The sequence below is a fragment of the Carassius gibelio genome, chromosome A19, assembly GCF_023724105.1.
Source record: "Carassius gibelio isolate Cgi1373 ecotype wild population from Czech Republic chromosome A19, carGib1.2-hapl.c, whole genome shotgun sequence".
Taxonomy (NCBI): domain Eukaryota; kingdom Metazoa; phylum Chordata; class Actinopteri; order Cypriniformes; family Cyprinidae; genus Carassius; species Carassius gibelio.
In genome coordinates this window covers 17,335,258-17,358,076 of record NC_068389.1, presented here as the reverse complement: position 1 = coordinate 17,358,076, position 22,819 = coordinate 17,335,258, and the positions used below count along the sequence as shown (strand labels likewise).

Genomic DNA, 22,819 nt, shown 5'->3' with positions numbered 1-22,819 from the left:
AAACTAACATACTTGCTAATTCAAACTCTCTATCTCTTTCTCCAGCACAGAGGTACACATAAAAGCTTTTACAATTGAATGAATGTGAGTGGGAGTGTGTGTTTGTGGGTGGTTTTGGTGGACCAAGACACCCATTATGCTTTCGCGTCACATAGTTTCCAACAGTGCCCATATTAGGCAGCTTCATCAAAGTTAATGTGTCCTGAGGTTGGCCCCAAGAATTTAGGACACAGACACAGTTGGTTTTGTCCTGCTCGTTCTGAACTGACATGCAGCCAGGTGCGCTATGGTGACAAGAAGACTCACCAAAATTTAGGGTCCGTTCGTAAAAAAGAAAAAAAACATTACACGGTGACAAACTTTCCTCTGTGCCAGGGAACCTCTGAGCCGGACTCCCCACGGCACTGGAACAATCCCAGTGCTTAGAGTCTCTGTTCTCAAGCGGCACCAAACAGGTTCTGAGTCATGACGTATTTACTGACAACCCCGTGCGAGTTTTCGCACGAGCGCACTAGCAGTTCGGTAATGTACCTCTTGGTCTGATAAACCTCCCCTTGCACCTCTGTCACTGCGTCTATTAGATCCTTTCTCTCTGCTGTTGGAATCATCGGACCTGTCCGTTTGGAGAGTGCAATTCAATTTGGATTTTTCACCTTTCCTGACAGATTTGGAAAAGTTTTACCTCAGTTATTCCAGAAGCACAGTTTCAGCATGGGGCGAGTCTGTCACCGAGAGCTCGCGCTCCTGTCGATGCTTGGATACTTGGCTTGCCTGACGCGCGCGGACGGTGGGTTGCTCTTGATGATCTGGGTGCGGTAATTTGTTTCACGCGCCACTGCAATACGCGTTTACGCGAGGTGATGAAAGGACGCGTGCGTTGCGTGTTCCAGCTTCCGAAAGATTAGAGAGTTGTGTGAATGTCATATTTGTTCTAAGTGGTTCTTACGACTGTATGTATAGCCTATGTAAATGTAATGGTCAGTGACCCATCTTTGTTTGTTCTATTGCGTTATTTAAAAGTACTTATCAAATCAGCTAATACAAATTGATTTGAATAAATTTAAGTTTTAATAATTTCATAATGCAACTAAAAAAAGTCTAAGTGGTGTCTGGAATTCAAAGATTTTTGAGGAAAAAAAAACATTTTAATGAACTACTTAGTTCAAGTCAAATTAAAGAAAACTTATTTTCATGACTGATTTTAGTCAAAAAATAAATAAAAAAGAGGTCTACATGTTTTTGGTTTGGTGTTGTAGGCTACACATTTTTTCTTTTTAAAATTTTTCTATTATATACAGCGATCCAAACACAAAAAATTAAGCACCTATTATGTTTTGTCTCATAGTTTTAGAGTCTAAAAAGAGGCCCTTAATATTGTATATAAAAAATGTGTTAAAGGACATTTGACTGGTCTTTCTCACACATTCATGTTTGCTGTCATAAATTCAATTTTAGTTGTTTAGTCAAAATCCTTTAACTAAAGATCTAATTTATCTGCCACAAACACCTAATATCTTCACATCAGCATAACAAGACTCATCAATATGACACTAATGAATTTGTAACAAACGATTGATAGATGACAGGTTGTTTTTATGGTGGGTCAGCTTGATTAGTCAGACCTCTGAAAATGACCCAGTCTGGATTTACATCACTGACACCAACCTGCTAACTTTATCTGTTCAATTCAACTTTTTCCCAAATGTTGATGTTTACTCATATGCATTTTTTTAGACATGGTGGTATGACACATTATTGTGTTATGAGCAAAACATTTTTTTTAAATGTTCGGTGACATGCTCACTTAACCTCGGTTTAATATTGATCTAAAATTATCTCAATTTCAGATGGTTAAAAACAGCAGCTATTTTAATTCCTCTATGTGAGACTGGGACAAACTAATGATGTAATTAAGAAGTTGCCTTATGGGAGTGGAGCTTGTGATAAAAATTTATTTATGTTTGTACACTCTAACATTTTATTTCTTTATTTTTTGTAACAATGCCAAAGAAGAAAGATTTTGTGTTCCTTAAAAAAACCTTTCAGTAAACAGTTCTTAAAATAACAAATCTTTCTTAGTACAAAGAGCTTCTTAATAATCTAAAGAACCTTTTTTTGACTATAATCAGCTTTTTGTGCAATGGAACAGTTCCATAGATGCCGATAAAGAACCTTTATTTTTATAGTGTGTTGATTCATTTTGAACCTGATTTCTGTTTGTCTTTGCATTTACTGTACATCTCTTTTTCTTTAACCCTCAGTTGGTATAGTTTTACACCTTCACACTGCCCAAAACACTGATAAATACACTTTATATAGTAACTGACCTTATGCAGGGTATCTGCCCTTTAAAATGGCCTTTTGACATACAAAGCTCTTTGGTGCTGTAATTCATACCATTCATACCACCTACGTATCTACTTTCTGCGGTTATATCCTTGCATTCTCCTAATTTCTCGATGTCTTTCTCATTTTACCTGTTTGAGGTACTGTATTCTCACTAATTTAATATAAAATGTGCATTCTAGCAGTGACAATATTTAAGCTTTTTGTTGTTGTTGTTGTTTTACCAGTCTCTCCATTAGGACGTGTGTTCTTACTGGAATTGGAGAGTTTTTCAAAAGGTGGACAGGAGAAAGGGTTCGAGGCAGCAACACATGCCTGTGTGGCTCAAGGGGCCCGGGTGGCATCCAGGGCCGACCTGCATCATGCAGTGTTGGAATGTGCCTTCTCAGCCTGCTCGCGTGGTTGGCTCTCCGGACCGAGCATTGGGTAAGAACATTAATTACCTTAAGAACAGATGCTGTCAATCAAAATGTTGATTTGAACGGGCATTTTTTTGAGCCACAAGAAAGAGATGGCTTGGTTGCGTATATCTGTGTTTTTTTGTGTGATTGCAAGACAGAGAGAATCCTACCTGTGAATTCAGCTAGAACATTCCTATTTACACCTCAGGGCCTGAGAGAAATGGACCTGAGCTGCTGTGAGGAAACACATCAGCACCTTCCATGTGTTCATTTTCTGTGCTGCTCCATTGCTGAGGTGTATTACTTTACCACTGAGCACAAGTCCCAAAATAATTATCACATCGAAAATGTGGTGCATACGTATTTCATTTTTTAAATGAAATCCATATAGAGTGCGCCCGAAAAGTATTACTAAAGAAATACATAAAATACTTCTTTAGTAATACTCAGCCGCTCAGCCCGTGATGAGCAGGTGCAGGTGTGACTGCTCGGTTGCCAGGGTGATGCTGATGAGAGCTCGGGACATGTGTCACACCCACCCCCCAAGCATCATCCTGTTCCTGAAATACATGAAATATAAATAACATCACCCTAGATTACAAAATATCAAACCAAATGTCATCTGAAAACAGACTATTTTATTTTTATATAGTAAGAAATAATATATAATATAATAATATATATAGTATATTACATTTTATTATATACAATTTGGTATATATAGCCTATATATATATATATATATATATATATATATATATATATATATATATATATATATATATATATATATATACAGTACTGTGAGAAAGTCTTAGGCCACTAGTATTTTCACCAACATGGTTTTAAAAATGAAATGGTTTTAAGTCAGTTATCTTTTGCTGTAGTGTGTCAGTAGTAAATATCAAGTTACATTTCCAAACATTATTTTTGCCATTCATTGTAATAATCCAGTGAGATTTTTGTTATGTCACAACAGTGACATAATTCCAGTCATCATCCAGTCTGTCTGTAATAAAACGAAAAAACAGAACAAACTGAGACAGACTAAATACAGAAGAAGAGTAGCAATGTCTCCAAGACACTTCATGAAACCTACCTGCAAAGCTGAAAACAATGCACAAGTGCACCTACAAAAGCTTTTTTAACGCATAGTTGTGGTCACACCAAATGTTGATTTCATTTAGTTAAGTTAATAGAAGTTAATTAATAAAATCTATTTATGGCATTATTTTGGCATCCTCACTTTACAGCATTTTTACACAAGTGCCTAAAACCTTGCTGGTTTCTTGAAGGGTAATATAAGTATATGTATATATATATATTGTTAGAAACAGACATTCTGTCTTTAATGTCACACATCAGTTTAATAAATCCTTGCTTAGTAATAAGTATGTATTACTAACTTAATAATAACAATGATATATATTTTTTATGGCGAGACACTGCAGGTGAATAGGTAAAAAAATAACTAATATTTATCACATTACTAACTTGATTGATTACATTGATAATTGCAAACATTTTTTGTATTACAAGTTTTCTAAAATGTGATGCTTAAATATGCAAATGAGGCAATATTTAATGAAATATGTGCTAATTTGCATACATTTCTTGTAACAAAATCTGAAGACTGCATGAAGTCAATTTCAAATTTTTTTTTTTTGACATATTAGAGTCAAATGTTTTTACAGAGGGAATTCTGTGTATCTCTTTTTATCACTCCATAATTCAGAAAATACTTTGAACAGCCAGAAAACAATATATTAATAAAATGTTGTAGAAAATTATATATGAACAAATCCCTTTGTAAAAACTTTGGAATATAGACAGGAATAAAGATGTAAACTTTGCTGTGTGTAAGTGCTACTGAAGTGAAGATTTATGGCTCAGTGCTTGAGAAAAAAACAAATTTGAGAAAACGGCCTTTACAAATATGTATTGTAATTGAAATCTATTGACACAAATAGATAAAGTGCTATAAAAATAAATACTTAACAGTGTCTTTTCGATGTTTTCTTTCCATTAATCTGAAAAAAAAAACACTTTATGAAAAGGCAAAAAGCCCAAAATCAAAAAATTGACGTGTGCATGAAAAAACTGTGTTTTTGCCTGCAGTGTCAAAAAAACAGGATGGAATGGCAATGGGGTAAGGAAAATAAGCTTAATTCAAGATATAAGCATTTTGTTGATATCATAAATTTGTGAATGTTTGAAGCCTTTGTTGGAAATCACTTACATCTGCAAGTTTTGCCAAAAGGAGTGGCCTTCCAGTCAAAACAACCTATAGATTACACATGGATTTCTCGGTCGTGACACAAAAATTTCACATAGATGACATACATGTGAAAATCTACCTCAGTGCAGCTGAGCTTTAATCACTAAACTTTGACACTGGGTGTTTCCTAGTAACTTAACACTGTCTCAGGAGAGTTTGGTAAAGACTCAAGCAGTCCGGTTGTGGCTTGAGCCCCCCTCTGCACCCACATGCTCATAATTCTGATTAAGGCCTCACAGCTGAGTGCAAAAAGGTGAGGTAAGCAACTTACTTCCCTCGCAAACATTTGGAGGAATGTCACTAAAAGAATTGGGAAAAAACAGACAGACATTCTTGGTTGTAGATATATTTAGCAACCTTGACTGACATCTTGAAGTCATGTTCTAAATAACTGATAGTTCTGTTTGAAATAATTGTAAATGCAAACGTCACTTTTCTATTTTAATGCAGCACATCACTATGTTGTTTGGCAGCTGCAAACATCCTACAGTAAAAAAAAATGAACAATATCACTTGTGTAATATCACTTCTGGTAATTATTAATAAATCTAATTTGTTACTGGTGTCTTTAATTAATTGATTACATGTGCTTCTAATTGTTGGTTAACTATTGATCACTATTAAATAGGTTTTTGGCCCTGTGTTTCTCACAGTCTAAAAGACTAGTCCACAGTTTTTACCCTTTGGTGAAATCGCTGTACTGCAGGGGTTTTCCAGATTTCTGATTCCAAGGACCCCAAATATTACGAGTTTCTTTTGGCTTATTGCATATTTTAATCACTCTTGCATTTTTGTTCTAATAGACACACAATCAAAGAGTGAAGCGTTAAAAACATGCACAAGCACGACAGAAATCAGACCTGTGATCTAAATTTATACCATCACTGGAGACATTAGCAATGTGATAATGATATACTGCATATAGTGTGTGTGTGTTTGTGTGTTAAAATAGTACATTGTCTGCCTATGTAAGCAGAATTTAACAGTGACATCAAGTCTGTTGCCTTAATAAAGGAGAAGACAAAAAACTGAGAAAGAATTCCTCTAATTTCCTTCCAACTTGCTGTCATGTGATTTCAGGACTACAGTGTGCAGCGGCGTCCTGGGGCGTTTGAGGCCAGTTGATGTGCAGTTGGAGAATTTAACTGCGGACACCGAGAGACTGGGCGTGTTCTGTGTGAAAGAGAGCGGTCAGTTTTAAATCACTGAAACAAAGAAACTGGAGAAGGGGACTGTGTCTTTTCACTTATGAGGGATCATGAGGGACTATTTTATCTAACACATTCCAAAATACTTTAGCCTGTTTCATACCGCATGTAAAAGCTGAAGAGCAAAAGCATGTGTGTGAGTAGAGTTTCAATGCCAACACAGGAGTTGTCAAACTATTTATGTCAAGGACCCACAAATATGATGGTCTTCTTATGAGAAACTCCTCTCATAAAAAATAAAATAGTAGTAGTTATGTATTTTCAAGTGTAAAGACATTTTCTGTGTGCATATATAAAACTGTTTTTGTTCTCACGTTTTCTCAAGGTAAAAAATGTAAATAATAAAAATAAGAATCGGACATAATCCATTTAAGGAGTTTATGGCTGGTTTGATTCACATAAGATTCTCACCACCCAAACATGCTATAACTATGATATATTTTATGACTGGGTTATAAAAGGATTATTCAGTATATTACCCTAGAAATTACTTTTCTTTTCTGTAGCTACCTGCAGTCAGAATGTGAGCAAGTGTGCAGTGTGAAACATTTACATGTAATTTATCCTTTTCACTTTATGCACTTATTCTTTTTTCATTTATGACAAACTCTTCCCCTTCATGACTGACCTTATTCAACGTCCCATTCATCCACCAGATGCTCCATGTGGGCAGCCACCTTCATTCCCAAACACACATCTGCAGGGGAAAAGTGGGCTCCACATAGGGGGTGAACTTCTGTATGCCTGTGACCCAGGATACAAACTGCACAATGGAGATACAGCCTTCACCCTGCTTTGCGACAGTTGTGGAAAATGGCACAGCACAGTGCCGCGTTGCATGAAAGGTGAGCTGCGAACACAATGATAAGATTACCCCCCCCCCCCCCAAAAAAAACATGCAGAATATGAGGTTCCAAGAAACTAAATTCTTGAGGTTCAAAGGGGTTATTTGGCTTTTGGGTGTAGCTGTGTAGTCTTCAATATGTTTTATTTGTTGCAGATGATCCTGAAGGCCACATAGACTATGACGATGAGTTCACAGATCTTCTTGAGAATTCGAGGGAGATGCATCATATTTTTAGGAATCCTGATTATGAAGTGGAATCCTCTCCTGAGCCTGAGCAGACAGTCATGTCTGAGGAGGAGAAAGAGAATGATGAAGATTTAACAGTATCAGTAACTGAACCTCCAGTGTCTCTACTCAGTCAGAAGCACATGTTCTGGTTCCCTTCAGAGGCCTTCAAGGAAGAGAAGGAGCAGCCGGGTATCACCACTGATTCTTCCTCTATTAAAAGTCCCAATGAAGATGAGAGCCACGTAACGATCACAACAACCTACAGCCCATCTGGTCCTGACTTGATCACAGAGGAAAGTGAATATCCGACAGATCCTCCAACCAGTGAACCTGCCAGTCCCAGTGTCGGCGGCACAGACGAGTCCTGGCTAGATGGATACCCTGTTACTCAGGATGAAGATAAAGCTGGAGGTGAGTCCACGGGAGAGGCGGGGCCAGAACAAGGTGCAGAGTCGGAAACAGAGACCTTGACTGGCCACTCGGAAGCAGAGGGGTTTGAGGATTTAACCAAAAACCCTGTAGTAGAAGAGAAGGGTGGTTGGATTGACAGCACTGCGGAAGAAGAAGGAGAAATTAAAAAGGACACAAACCACAGAAAAGGAGACGATGAGGAGCTTGGAAAAGGGACAACCAGACTTGAAAAGGGAGAGTCTGATGTAGCACATTATGAGAATTCAACTGAAGGACTTTCAGAAGATGAAATGGTGAAAGAAACGTACACACCAGAGGAAACAGACTTGGGGGTCGATGGTCTTACTGATAGTCCAAATGGTGTGGAGGTGAAGCCCACCACCTCCATTACTCAGATCACAACCAGTTCAGATGATATTGCTGTACTCAAGTGGCCCATGCCACGCACACCTGAAAACGTGAGTGCCAGTCAAGGCGGGCTGGGCCCTAAGAGAGCATCCACACCTTCTGGGATGGTACATCTGGATGGTACACCTGATTATATCACCAGCATGCCCACGCCTGTTATTAGGGATCCATGGGAAACCATTGATAACCACTTTCTGGAGCACATCCCTGTGCAAGTCCCAACTGAAACCCCTGAAAATCGGAGTGTGATGGAACGTGGTGGAGATCACAACCTGGATCAACAGGACCAAGCTGGAGAGGGTGCTTGTGCAGAAGACCCGTGTCATGGTTCAGGCCGCGGGTCCATGATCGCAGCCATTATTATTGGCATGGTAGCAGTAGTAGTGGGTGTGGTCTTGGGGGTGTGGTGTTATAAAAAGAGGCAACAGAAGAGCTCGCACTACCAGCTTAATGGAACTAACAGGCAAACACAGAGCATTGAATTACAACAGACTGTGTGAGATCATATCTGTCGCTTTATCTATCGTTCTATATTTCTATCTAATGCTAGTCTATTGTTCTTTCCTTCTAATGTTTTATATCAAAGCTTTCTGTGACTGACATTCAAAGTTTAAAAACTTAGCTTTTCTAATTTTCATGTAAAATTACAGTTATACGAAATTTAGTTCGCCTAAATTTGCCTACATTTCAAGAATTGCATTGCATTAGAAAAAATTCTTAATTCAGTTCTGAATGCCACACAACCCTGACTTTCACACTATCACAAGGACTGTATCTGTGTTCAACGCTCCTTATTTAGGTAGTATGTCTATTTTACCATGTTTTCTATTTCTTTATATTTTCATTGTAATGTGGATAATTGTTATATCATGAATCAGATGTCTTCTTCTCCTGCTTTGGATGGACTGCACTGGACTGCGGGTCGGTGCACGTGTGTACATGGTGCCCGTCTGTCCTTGTTAACAGATTTGTATGTGTTTATACCTTTGTCCATTACGAGAGAGCGTGTGTGAAAGAATCATTGTGACTTTAGCCTATTTCGGTTTTGAAAGAGAGCAGTCAGTTAAAAGAGAGTGTGGTTGAACTCAGTATTCTCTGTGCGCTATTGAAAGTTTCCAGCTTGCAGACAGGTGAGACATTCTGGTCAGAGGAACTGAGGCTGAATTCTGATTGGCTTTCAGCTCATACAGACTTAGAGTAGGTAGAATAAATAGCCTTTATCCCTAAATTTAGAATACAATGAGCATTTGTTCATTTCCAACCTTTTTCCTATAAATAAGTGAGTTTCTTGGGGTTGAACTCAGGACACTTACAGACAGGTGAGACATTCTTCTCAGAGAAACTGAGGGTGGATTCTGATCGGCTTTTAACACATTTACAGTTTGTCGAGTATCAGTTACTTTAAAATATATGTAGTACTAAAAAAGTTCAATCATAGGAACATTTTCTACATATATTATCCCTAATATCTCATCGATGTTCAGTGCAAACTTTTCGGCCGTGTTTTGTACAAGATATTCAGTCAACTCCAGCGATGTTTATGAGGCATATTTATATCACGTGTATTATAAAATGTAAAAAATTAGATCTAGTGAATTAAAACAAACAGAAATCAGATATGTCTAGAATAACTTTTTTTTTTTCAATTGTCATTCTGAGGTCAAACATAAATAGCATAGTATGCTATTCTTAGATAATAATAATAATAGGTAATGAAGTGTAGTAAAGCCATTTATTTCTAGGTGTTGTTAGAGTGAATGTAGCATTTTTTTTACATTGTTTGATTTAATTATAAATGAAGAAAAGTGGAGTAAAACTTCATGAATTTTACAGGGTCATTTGTAAGTATCCATTAATGATCGGCTGACAGTATTAACATGATCGAACCTGTTTTTGATTGTTGGTTGTTACTGTTGTTGTCTTTTAATATGTTTTCCAGCCCTGACACCTCTATTTATTAGAGAAGCTAGTATGGTCTTACTTACATTAGCCATTTAGTGGACGCTTTTATCCAAAGATACTTACAAATGATGAACAACACATGCGCTTTATCACGCAAGAGCCAAAAACACTTGCATTTACTTACAAAATTAGCTCATTTCCAGTCTTAATACAAAGAAAAAGCTACATTTTAGATCAAGAAGTCAATTCCAGTTGGCTGCTGTAGATATATTTAAATCTACCGTGCTAGACACATGAACTGCTTACCATAAACTTGGTCATTTAGTATTTGTGGGGTAAACCATTAGCCGTTGGAACTATTTCATTTGCTCTGATTTCTTCTGATAGTTATATTCTGAACTGTAAAGTGTGTTTATTGTGATAAAAATTCATGCTCTTTGTTATACGCTCTTTAATAATTTCAGTCCCATTTGAAGCTAAAACTGCTTGGTAATATCAACATTACACTGTAACAATGTCAGTTAGATGTGACATGAGGGTATCTGACTAAACACAGCTGTGGAATACTAATGGAACATTAACCAATAAATTACTCTGGGGGGAAAAATATCCCCTTTAGTCTTCCTTCGTGTCAACATTGCTGTGAGAGCTTAAATAGACTTAAAAAAAACATTTCCTTCCTAATTAATATAAGACGGCAAACATTTGCTTAGTGTTGCCAGGTGTTTCTGTATGTGTAAGAGCAGCAGGGCCAAACCTGATATCACAAAAGAGGGCCATGGTTTCTGTGTCTATTCTGTGGTTATTACCACAAAACAAAGACGAAACACTCCTGAATACAAATACTCACACAGCGGGAGAACAGAGACTTATTTAAATGTGTTTGAACATGGAGTATCTGTGCAGTTTATCACACCATAGTAGGAAAAACCCACTGAGAAAAGGAAAGAAGGAGTGGGGGACGAGGAACGAGAGATGTGGAGGGAGTCTGGATTAGAAAATGACCAACCACATGCACTCTTAAAATACAAGTGTTTTGCTGAAGGTCTAGTGTTTAGTCTTTTGCTATTATATTTAGTCTGAAGGTTTACGGCAATGCTGGTTCAGCCTTTGAAAATAGTCAAGTTTGTTTGATTTCTTCTATCCAGCACCATTTTACACATATTTTGAAACACAGCCAGGTAAACATTTGTGAAGTTATTAACAACAACATATTAGTACTAACATTTGCTCCAAAAACAGATTATGTGAGGCTTAGCACAACCAAACAATGACTAAACTTGAGATCTTAAAGTAAGCCAGTTATTCTGAGGTGCCAAAAACACAAATTCTCCACCGGAAGGAGAATTGTACAAAGACACCGTAACACTTTCCAAGTAACAGAAAATGAATTAAAACAACACAGATATAGAAAATGACTGATAAATCGACCAGTATTTCACAGCACAAAAGTGGTGAAGTTAAGCATTTTCATCTACATTATTTATTACGGTAGCATCTGCATCTGAAACAATCCGCCAAAAAGTGTTCAACCAATTCTTGCGGCTCAAGTCTACCTGGATGTCATCACATGGTATCCCTTCTGGATTGCTATTTGGGCTTTATTTAATATAGTAAAGCACACAAATTGTTTTATCTAAGATAAAGTAAGATGATAGGGATTCAGATTTAGAATATTTTGGCTTGTGTTGCATGTGTAAAACCTATACTTACAGGTGTAAAAATAAGTACATAATTTAGTACAGGTGTGTAGAGTAAAAAGATATCAACACTTCCAATCACCAACCCCTAAATAAATACAAGAACAAAAATTGTACAGGAATGAGAATACCTTTATGGTCTTTTTCACAATGTTTTTATTTCAGTGCAAATAAAATCGTCTATTCGTCTTCAGCATTAAGATATTCATCAAGAAACTCTACGACTTCACCCTGAAAGAGAAAAATTGTTGGAGGAAGAGTTAGAGTTAGAGGTGTTTTATTTTGATTTAATCTTATTCTGCAATCATGGCCTCAGGGTTATTATAGTTAGTTAAAAACAAAAACTGTAGATAAATACATGTTGACTGAAATAAAATAAAATAAAACGTTTTTAAAAGATTAAACTTATTTTAGTTCAGCTAGTTGCCTGAGCAAAATTCCTCATTTTCATTTAGGTAAAAAAAAAAAAAAAACTATAACTTTCTCGATACAAAAATAGCATAGCACTGTAATTAAATAATATAAAAACTTCAATTTTCAGCCACTAGAGGGCAGTGTGAAGCAGTAAACGGCTCAGAGTAAATCAGTAAGCATAGTGCGCCCCCAAGTGGCCACACAAGCACTCAGCAGTCAGCACTACTCCGACCACTGGTAAAACGGCTCGTGTTGAAATTAAATGTTTGTGAATATTCTACAAGCATTCAAATAACCCATGCACCAACTCTCAGCTCTCACCTCATCATCTGGCAGAAACTTCTGTTTGGCAAATTCTTGCATCTGCAGCTGTAGCGTCGTTTGATTGTAGTACCGTACTGCTTCCTGTCATGTCAGAATGCATTATGAGGACAACGTCAAACATCTAAAAGAAAATAAATGTTTTTTACTCATTATTTACCATGATGCGAGACACCTACCGCTCTAGGGAAGAAGTCCTCATCAGCAAGACCGAATTTCTCTCTGTGGTACCGATAATAATCCACATTATTCTTCATCACCTCATCAGTGGGATCAAAGAGCATGTAGCTGGCCACACATGGCACAGCGTTCTTCAGATCATTCACTGAACGACAACGAAGGAGAGAAACGTTTGAGAAGCATTTGAATGGAAGTGTATGTTTCATATGTCAGTTATTCAAGTTCCTGGTTCACATAAGTAGATTAAACAGAGAGCTTTCTAGACTTACATTTATAATAAGCAAACTGAAGGTAGTGGTACATGGTTGCCACAAATTTCTCAACAACAAATCCACCTACAACCGGCGTGAGCTCGCTCTCACAGCGAACCTTCCTCTCTAGAACCTCTGTGTAATGATCTAAAGACAGAGAATCTTGTTATGTTTCAGCTAAAGTTACAAAGGATCTCAGGGACACACATGACAAGAGCAGCAGGTACATGCAGACCTGCGATGGACGGGTAAAAGTCTTTGAAGTCTTTGATCTGTCTGGATCCCTCTGACGCTGCGATGCACTCATCATACACCTTGAAAAAGTCTCTCAGTGCCAACTCCATATCTGACACCGACGTTCTGAAGTTATCGCCATTGTATGCCCGCACGGCCCGAATGAACAATGTCTGAATAAGAAAAACATGCATTAAGCACATGTAACTGTATACTACAACACTGTTTATTACATTCATGAGACGTATTAGAGTTGTATAGGTCACCTGAGCTTGCATTAATATTATATATGCACTATACTGTTCAAAAGCCTTGAGATTTTTTATGTTTTTAAAGAGAAGTCTCTTTCGCTTAATTGATTTGGTGGTCAAGAACTATTTCTAAATTTTAATCAGTTGTGTAATTTTTTTTTTCCTCAAGATTCTTCGACAAAGAAGAGTTCAAAGGAACAGCATTTATTTGAAACAGAAATATGTAGTACAATCGTAAAAGTATTAATGAATAAATATGTATTAATCACAATGCCCCAAACTTACTGTTATGTGTATTTCTGCGTATCATTTAATAAACATTTGTCATTGTAAGTAACATTCTCAGCATATCTGATAGAAAAATGTCATTTGAAAGCTAACATGAATTTCAGGATTTCTTAGTATTTAGTTTGACCCCCATCTGCTTTAATGGCAGCAGCTCTCAGCTCAACCTCTTATCAGTGTTTGGTGTGTGGGGTCTCACCTCATATGACTTGGTCTCCAGGTCTTTCATGTGTTCATCAGCTCCAGGTAAACTCTTGTAATAGTTCATGTTCCTCTGCATCATCTCATCATCAGGGTGCTTCAGAAGAAATGTGTACGCTGCAGAAACCGCTTTGGCCAGCTGATCACTCTGAAATAATTCACAATAATCCACTTTGTCAGATATTTCCAAACCAAAACACTACACATAAAAATATTCATGGTAAGTTAATGGTAAAAACCAATGATATTTAGTATGTTATTCGCAGAAGCAGTCATACTTTAGAATACAATGCACTTTAAAATGTACCATGGTGCACAAATAAGGTAAAAATTCAGCATGGTATCACTATGTTATATCGTCTACATTTCAAAAAAAGTATTAAAATGCAATGTAAATTTTATGTTTTTGACATGGTATTGTGGCAATACCATAAAGCACATTGCATTGCACATTAAGTAGCTACTTTGAAATGCCACGAATTGTAATATAAAGGTAGATGAAAAAAAAAATCACTGTGAATCATCTTTAGTCCTTAATATTACCATGTTACAGTATTAGAAATGTTGCTTTATAAATAATTGCAGAGGCAATCAGTAAAAGTTCATGTTTAGTAGTGGGCTCACTTTGAAGTAAGCAAACTGCAGGTACTTGTAGGGCTCCCGTTTCTCAAACTCCTCGATGGTTTCCCGGCTGGGGAGCGTCTGTCTGAAGGCAGGTAAGCCCTGCTTGCACCGCTTCAGACACTGAGCTCGCTTCATCACGTTACCGAAGGCGTGCAGCTCGGGGAAGTCTCTGAAGCGCGTCTCGTCGTCGAGGCGCACCGTGCTGCAGTTGAGGTTACAGAAGGCCTCGCTGTCCCTGAGCAGCCGGTACAGCCGGAGACTCATCTCCAGAAACTCCACGCTCTCGGGCCACTTCTCCTCACTGTACTTGTCTAAAGCGTGTCGGTACGCCGAGTCCAGGGGCATTAGCTCGTGCCGTGGGAAACTGCGAAAGTTGTATTTCTCATACTGCGCAAGGACACAACATGTAAAAACGAATAAAAGAAATGCAAACCTGAGGCAGTGCGAGGAGGAGGCCATGGTCCCGTATGGGGATCCCAAAGTACGCATGAGTGTGAGAGTACAAAACCCGCCCGCCCCGCAGCATCTCCACGTCCCCAAAGTCCGTCAGAATGCACCCTTCCCCCATGCAGCTAAAAAACACATTTCAGTGATTTACTAAAAAAAGTTTACTCGTCAAATCCCACCGTCAACATTATAATTTAAGTTTGATGGGTCTAAAAAGACACATGGGCCTATACGACTATGAAAGTTAATACTGTCTTGATTTGTGAACATTTAACATGGTTGCTGTAAATAGTTATATAACGGGTTGCAAAACGGATGAATTCCAGTTTTTCCCTTTAAAATTTTTCTGTCCAAATTCTATCCAAGGAAGCATGTAAAATATGTAATTATATAGATACATAATAACAAAATAACAAAAAAGGAAACTAAAATGAATGAATGCATTCGGGTGTAAGAAGAATTAGTAATAATATATAATAAATGCATTTATCAAAACGTACTTCTCTATAATAAGGAGACATATGATGATCTGATATAATAAATATAAAGTTAAAAAGGCCTGTTGCATTGCTCGGTGGGCTTCGATAATTACACGCTCATAAACCCCCATCATAAATAGAAAGCGAGCCGCCCCTCTCTGTGCCACGTAGAAAGAATTCCAGCCTCCAGGCCTGTATTTCCGCATTTTCCCTGCAAAACGGAGCCCTTTCCTGCGTATACTCCATGTAAAGTGACACCGGAGCCGTAGGAAGTTGTTAGAGGGGGTTTCAGAGTCCGTCCACCACGTCTACAAACTTCCCTTCTCAACTCCAGTGATCGGTTTGAGGAAACTCTGCTGCAGCGCCCGAAAGCAGCAACGAGCCTTTGCAAAACACAAACGGAAGATGATACAGTTATTGGTACAGATGATTCTGCTGGCTGTCCTAGTGACATTCGTGGCGTGCAACCCGCAACCGTTACCGTTAGACGACATCGTGATAGAGAAGACGTTCACCCCGGAGCGCTGCGATCGGATGGTCAAGTCAGGAGACTTTGTTCGGTATCATTACATCGGCATGTTCCCTGATGGAAAGAAGTTTGACTCTAGGTTAGTGCAAAATGCATTTTTGATTTCCATTGTTCATCTTCTCACCTGGCTTGAAGCCAATTGCGTTTGTAGAGTTCACAGTCTGTTGAGCTCACAGCCACGCAGACAGAGATGGGCCTTGCTCCGTTATCATAAACATTTACTGCTGTAAAAGCACATTATATGCATAAAAAACAAGCAAGTTAACATTTTGTAGATTTTCATATGGAATGATTGCATGCGTGAGTGAATGAATAGCTTACATGAACGAGTGAAGAAGTGAATGCATGAATGCATGAATGAATGAAGTATGAATGGCTGAAATTTTCATAAATGAAAGGAAACCTTTATCAACTTTTTTTTAAAGAACTATGTTAATATTTTTTTGCCTTCTAAAATTTTGAATATCGAAGTTTATTAAATAAAAATAAAAATAAAATAAAATACTTTTTTAGTCTTTCTACTTCAAAGTTTCATATTTAATTTAGTGTGTTACTGGCTGTTTGTAATTATTTGCACAATTTACTAGCAGTTTGTGAGTGAAAATTATTTTACCAAAAAATAGTTTTCAGTACAGATTTGATTGATAATTTAAATTGATAAAGTAAAATGTAAAAATTTAATTGCATTATTTTTTTTTAAATATATTATTGCACTAACCCTTTTAATTTTAATTGAATTTTATTTCTTATGAAGAAAGAAATCTTCTTTTTAAAGACATTTACATGAGATGCAAACTGTGTGAGATAATATTAGAGAATGTATCTCAAATTAAGTTTATTGTTCAATTCTTCCATTGGCAAATAGTTAAATTAAAAATACTTTTTTGAGGTATGGAGGTCACTCGATTTTGATTTACCATGTGCTTTAATATGTTCCATGATTCACAAATAAGGTAAGGTAATTTAATTTAATTGTTGGCCAATTAATATATTACAAAACGTTGCTTCTCAAAAATAAAAATAATAATTAATTAAATAAATAAAAAAGAATAAAAAATCTAATTTTGAGTATGTTTTTACTGAAAAAAAATATGAAGAAAATTATTTTTGCAATGTAAATGTTTGTTGATTTGTGTGTTTGCAGTTATGACCGTGGCAACACTTATAATGTGTTTGTTGGTCAGAAGCAGTTGATCGCTGGAATGGACAAAGCTTTAGTGGGCATGTGTGTTAATGAACGATGGATGATCAAAATCCCTCCACATCTTGCCTACGGAAAAGATGGTTATGGTAAAAACACAGCTCTCTGTTTACCACTTCATGCATGAACGTCTATCAGTGTAGGCGCCATCAGCACATTTAAAATGAAATAGGCACATACCACTAGGTAGTATGCTAATGTGTGAAGCTCACTGAGGCCTACAATGCCCATGATCCTCCTGAACTCCTGCTGAGTCAGAGGAGCATGCATGGCATCTCCATTTGGTGAGAGAGGAGGGGGGTGGGGATTGAACAGAAGAATGTTGAGCCGTGTCCACTTGTCAGAACTAGTTAGAATATAGTGTGTGTCTGCCCGATTCAGCTGCAGGAAAAACAAACAGATGTGTATAGTTAACTGCAGATATATACAACAGACTTACATCATAAGTAATCTCAGACACATTCATCTCATGATCAGCTCTTTCAGTGGAATACACTTCCCTTGCACATTTTTACTGTGGTGAGTTGAGCAAACAACAACTAATAATGCTGCCTTTATAGTAAATACAAACAATAAAGCATTTATTATCCTTTAGAGTAGCTGGTTTTAATCAGGCTTCAGTGGGCAGATTTTAAAGCTCCCGAGCTGGTTTGGGTTTTTATTTCTCACAGTATTTTTATGTCATTCCTTGTCAGGTGACATCATCCCCGCAGATTCCATCCTTCACTTTGATGTGTTGATGTTGGACATTTGGAACAAAGAGGACAAGGTGCAGATAAAGACCTACCACAAGCCAGAGAGCTGTGTCCGCACTGTACAAGTGTCTGATTATGTCCGTTACCACTACAATGGTACTCTGCTCGATGGCACGCTATTCGACTCCAGGTAAGATGAGTCATGTGGACCTCAAAAATAGATAGATATTGTTAGTAACTCACATTTAATATTGAATAACTTTTATTTAAAAAAATGTCTATCCCAACAACAATAGTTCCACAGCCGCTGTTACAATAGCGAGGGAATGATCAGATGTTTATGAACAAATCAGTTAGCCCAATGATTCAATGACTCCTTCAGTTGAAGTTATATTAATCAACGTTTATAACAAGTCATTGTTCAAGGCGTTCACATGTCGCCACCTACTGGTGTAACCATGTAACATCTAGGAAGAGCAACAAAAAAAGTCCTATCACTAATGATATCCTGTAACAGAGGTTTATTTGTTTATTAAAAAATACAAACTATTACATTAAAATAAAAATAGGATTAAAATAAATAAATAGGTTAAAGTAGATTACAATAAATATATTTAAAAAATAGATTAAAATAACGCTTACATCTAACAGTAATATTCAGAGTATAAAAAATAATAATATAAGTTAGGAACAAGATTTATTTATAATAAATTTTTTTATAGAATTAAAAGTGCACATTTTTCTGAATTTTATGCATTTCCCGATGAGTAATTCTGAATCTTTCATTTGCAGTCACACACGTATGCGCACCTATGACACTTACGTGGGGATTGGCTGGCTCATTGCGGGAATGGACCAGGGGCTTTTGGGAATGTGTGTGGGAGAAAAACGCATCATCACCATGCCACCTTTCCTTGGCTATGGAGAGAATGGGGATGGTGAGAGTCATTTTATTAGTAATATATACTAACGGTGCAAGCAACATAATCATTACAACATCCAGTTATCTCCGCTCACAGGAAGTGACATCCCCGGTCAAGCCTCTCTGGTGTTTGATGTGATTCTGCTGGACCTTCATAACCCCAAAGATGAAATCACAGTACAAGTGCAAAGCCTTCCAGATCCCTGTCCACGCAAGAGTGAAGTAGGAGACTTCATGCGTTACCATTATAATGGATCCCTGCTGGACGGCACATTTTTTGACTCCAGGTAAAAGCCCTCGATTTGAACAGAAACTGTTTTTAAAGTGATGTACAGTGAACTTATGCTTTCATTTGTGTTTATGTTTCAGTTATTCAAGGAATCGCACATATGACACTTACATCGGTAAAGGCTATGTGATCGCAGGAATGGACCAAGGACTCCTGGGGGTGTGTGTTGGAGAGCACAGGAGGATTGTTATCCCACCTCACCTGGCATATGGAGAAGAGGGAACAGGTGTGTGCTAATCAGTCCTTTTATAGTCAAAATAACATTATCTTTGTATTAATCTCTTCTATCTCCTCATACAGGAACTAAGATCCCTGGCTCAGCTGTGCTGGTATTTGATGTCCACATTATTGATTTCCATAATCCATCTGATATAGTTGAGGTCACCGGTGTGAAGCCAGAGAATTGCACCCACAATGCAAAACGTGGGGACTTTGTCAAATACCACTACAACGCCACTCTCATGGATGGCACTCACATCGGCTCCACGTGCGTTGCAATCATACATTTGTGTATCATGTTGTTTTGGCATGTAGTCTAACTTAACATTATAAGTATTTGATCAGTTTCTAACTAATTGGTGTTTTCCACTGCGTCTGTGTGTATCTGCAGGCACACCTTTGGTAAGACATACGATGTGGTTCTGGGGGCCGGACAGGTGGTCATAGGCATGGAACAAGGGCTTATAGGAATGTGTGTTGGAGAGAAGCGCAAGCTAGTCATTCCACCTCACCTTGCCTACGGAGAGAGGGGAGTAGGTAAGACATCCTCTCACAAACACACACACTTTAATATATATGAATATTCATTTGAAAGATTTAAATTAAATAATTATATAATGATATATACATACAATGTTAATGAAAAATGTAAAAATTTTAATATATAAGCAAATGTGTTTCACAAACTTTAAGTACACTACTTACTTTAAGGTTGAGATATGTTTTACTAAAAGTAATGGATTTTACTAAAAGTGAACAGTGAATCTAACTGATTAGTGAAGGACAGTTAGTGAAGGACTCGTCTGACTGATTCAAAATGGTTAACTATTAGTTTGTGATACACCCACCAGAGGGAGCTAGAGTTAATTCTTCTAAAAACTACTCGGCTAAACAAACGATTTAGGTGCTGAGATACTGATTTTCAGGGGTTTTTTTTTTTTTTTTTTTTTTTTTTTGATTGGTCGTCTTGTGGTTGAGTATTATAAATGGGAAGGGTATAAAGATCCTGAATTTTCAGTGGAGTGTAACTCATTGATGTTGTTTTTTGCTGACCACATGTAGTCATATAAATGTAGTTCAAACCTCCATATTTCCAACCAAAAAGAGATAATTAAGTACTATTTCTTGCTCAGATGGCGAGGTCCCTGGCAGTGCTGTGCTGGTGTTCGATGTTGAGTTGGTGGACCTGGAGGACGGTCTTCCTGAAGGCTACATGTTTGTGTGGAACGGCGATGTCTCACCCAACCTATTCAGTGAGATGGACAAGAACAAAGACGCACAAGTGGACACTACAGAGGTATGTTGTTTTATACCACGAGTGCGTGCTTAGCAATACATCACCAAAATGTTTATTAAGTTAATTGCTCCACTGTCTGTCTCTTCCATACAGTTTTCAGATTACATCCTGCAGCAGGTAGAAGAGGGCAAAGGTCGCCTGGCTCCAGGTTTTGAGCCGCAACGCATCATACAGAACATGTACGATAACCAGGATCGCAACAAGGATGGTAAAATCACAGAAGATGAGTTTAAACTCAAGGCAGATGAAGCAGGCCCTCATGATGAGTTATGAGGCTGGACTCAGGGATTAAGGGTTTTGATTGGTCGTCTTGTGGTTGAGTATTATTAATGGGAAGGGCATAAAGATACTGAATTTTTAAGTGGAGTGTAACTCAGTGATATTGTTTATTTTAGATGTTTGTCTGAGAGGTGTGTGCATGTATGAGTGTGCATAACTGTGTTTATATATGATTTTTTTTTTTTGTACGGGTCTTTGAATGTTTGTAGGAGTCTGGAGTGATACAAATGTGCAAAACATTGCTTTGTAAAAAAAAAATCCCTTAAATAAACACATTCCAATCCCCAAAGTAGCATTTCACTATTTTAGTAAATCATAATTTTATTAGTACCTGGAAAACATTGCTTTTCACAAGTTCTTCAACTTAATCAAAGTCAATAGAAGTTAGGTAAAGACTTATAGCTTCCTCTTAAAAGGGAACATCTGCAAAACAACATTTGTTACATAATTTAAGGTTTTAGCTGGTGGACTGACAAAATGCTGCATGCTGATATTGATGAACTTTTGAACTTTAAATGTCTTCTTCATGATTGAGCAAGTCCATTCTGACATGTTTCTGATAATGTTCTTTCAGACTTAGCAAATAGGAATAGCACTGAAACAGTCACTACATGGCTCAATGAACAATGTTTAAGTATAAAACGAGTGTCTGTGTCTGTCTGTTTTTATAATCCTTTGAATGCATATGACAGTGTGTCAAGTAGGTGTGGAATGATAGAGACTCCAAAGCGGCGGCATTGACTGTATTTTAAAAAGTGAGAAATGCTATTACTATCACTACATTACATCATATACAGTCCACATCGTCACACGCCAAAATCCATTTAAACGTGACTAATAAAAAAAAGTAGTCATATGTGGCCCAAAATACATGAAATTTTTTTTTTTAAAAGCGATAAACCTGTATGTTCAAATACATCCTGCTGACAAGAGGAAGATTAAATTTGGGTCTGTAAAGAAATATTCTACATTGGGTAAACAAAAACTCATCTTTTTAATTAAAGTAAAACAAATCTTTAAAAAAAAGCATTAGAAATGTGATGTTATTAATGCAAAAGTTGTTGTTCTTGTGAAATCATTAACAATAAAAATTAAATATCAAAGAGTATCAGTGGGCTGTTCATATGCCTATGTTGTTTTTCCTTGTTTTAGGGAATTTTCTTTTTAATCAGATGGGATCATTGTGCCTGTAATGGAAGGGGAACCTTAACTAGATCTGTGTTACCTGACTGAGGTGGAGCAGAACGTAGTTCTCAATGTTCTGAGAGATGCTAAACTACGCAATAAAGACGAAGGGAGAATATGGTCAGTCTTTGTACAATACTGAACCTATTTGGCAAAAATAAGTCATATGAGCAATGCAAGATGAACTGATTGTGTTTTCAGGAAGCTTCAGCAGACTGGGTCAGACCCTGTGCACCTGCGCTCTGCCTCTGGAGCGTGGTTTCATAAAGAGTGTGCTAAGAGATATCAGAAGGTTGGAACTGTTGTTCATGCCTCTATATGCCATAAGAAACATGAAACACATCACACGATCTCTTACTCATTACTGTAGTGTAGTGTTTATGTATTTGTGTGTAATATACATTTGATGTATCTGAACTTAATACTCTGTTCTTTGTTTTATTTTTGTAGTTATACCTATTACAGCAATATTTGATAAAGAAAAATGTAACTCTTCTCAATTACATGAGCAAAAGCAAAAAGAAGACAACAAAATTAAAGAGACAGAATTGCAGGAAAATATAAGTGTAAGCAAGGAGGACAAGGGTCAAGAACTGAAGGAAAGAGAAAAAGATGATGGGGAAAGGTTGGTGCAACTTTTGGTGACATCTCAATATAGGACTGAACAAGCTGAATGCATCTAAACAGTCTGTATTATTATGATGATACATACAAATCATGCGAATGAGAAACAGGAAATTTCATATATGTTTAAAATGCTGTTTAAACATGTAATATGGTTGAAAAC

The 22,819-nt window shown here is 37.2% G+C and overlaps 3 protein-coding genes across 3 annotated transcripts; 2 read left to right on the top strand and 1 right to left on the bottom strand.

Moving 5' to 3' along the window:
* Nucleotides 1-461: 461 nt before the first annotated feature.
* Nucleotides 462-10,673, top strand: LOC127935682 (sushi domain-containing protein 5-like). Its single transcript, XM_052533776.1, has 5 exons — nt 462-787; nt 2,574-2,772; nt 6,106-6,215; nt 6,890-7,078; nt 7,234-10,673. Exons 1-5 carry the CDS (start codon nt 712-714, stop codon nt 8,625-8,627), a joined length of 1,968 nt encoding a protein of 655 aa, XP_052389736.1. The 5' UTR covers nt 462-711; the 3' UTR covers nt 8,628-10,673.
* Nucleotides 10,674-11,840: 1,167 nt separating this feature from the next.
* LOC127935684 (cartilage-associated protein-like) lies at nt 11,841-15,004 on the bottom strand. Its single transcript, XM_052533778.1, has 7 exons — nt 14,491-15,004; nt 13,865-14,014; nt 13,131-13,302; nt 12,914-13,042; nt 12,644-12,789; nt 12,465-12,548; nt 11,841-11,960 (listed from the first exon to the last, which is right to left on the bottom strand). Exons 1-7 carry the CDS (start codon nt 14,977-14,979, stop codon nt 11,910-11,912), a joined length of 1,221 nt encoding a protein of 406 aa, XP_052389738.1. The 5' UTR covers nt 14,980-15,004; the 3' UTR covers nt 11,841-11,909.
* Nucleotides 15,005-15,586: 582 nt separating this feature from the next.
* Nucleotides 15,587-21,955, top strand: LOC127935683 (peptidyl-prolyl cis-trans isomerase FKBP9). Its single transcript, XM_052533777.1, has 10 exons — nt 15,587-16,024; nt 17,090-17,235; nt 17,842-18,031; nt 18,634-18,779; nt 18,861-19,050; nt 19,133-19,278; nt 19,353-19,539; nt 19,663-19,808; nt 20,405-20,568; nt 20,662-21,955. The coding sequence occupies exons 1-10, from the start codon at nt 15,822-15,824 to the stop codon at nt 20,839-20,841; spliced, it is 1,698 nt and encodes a 565-aa protein (XP_052389737.1). The 5' UTR covers nt 15,587-15,821; the 3' UTR covers nt 20,842-21,955.
* The last annotated feature ends 864 nt before the right edge of the window (nt 21,956-22,819 follow it).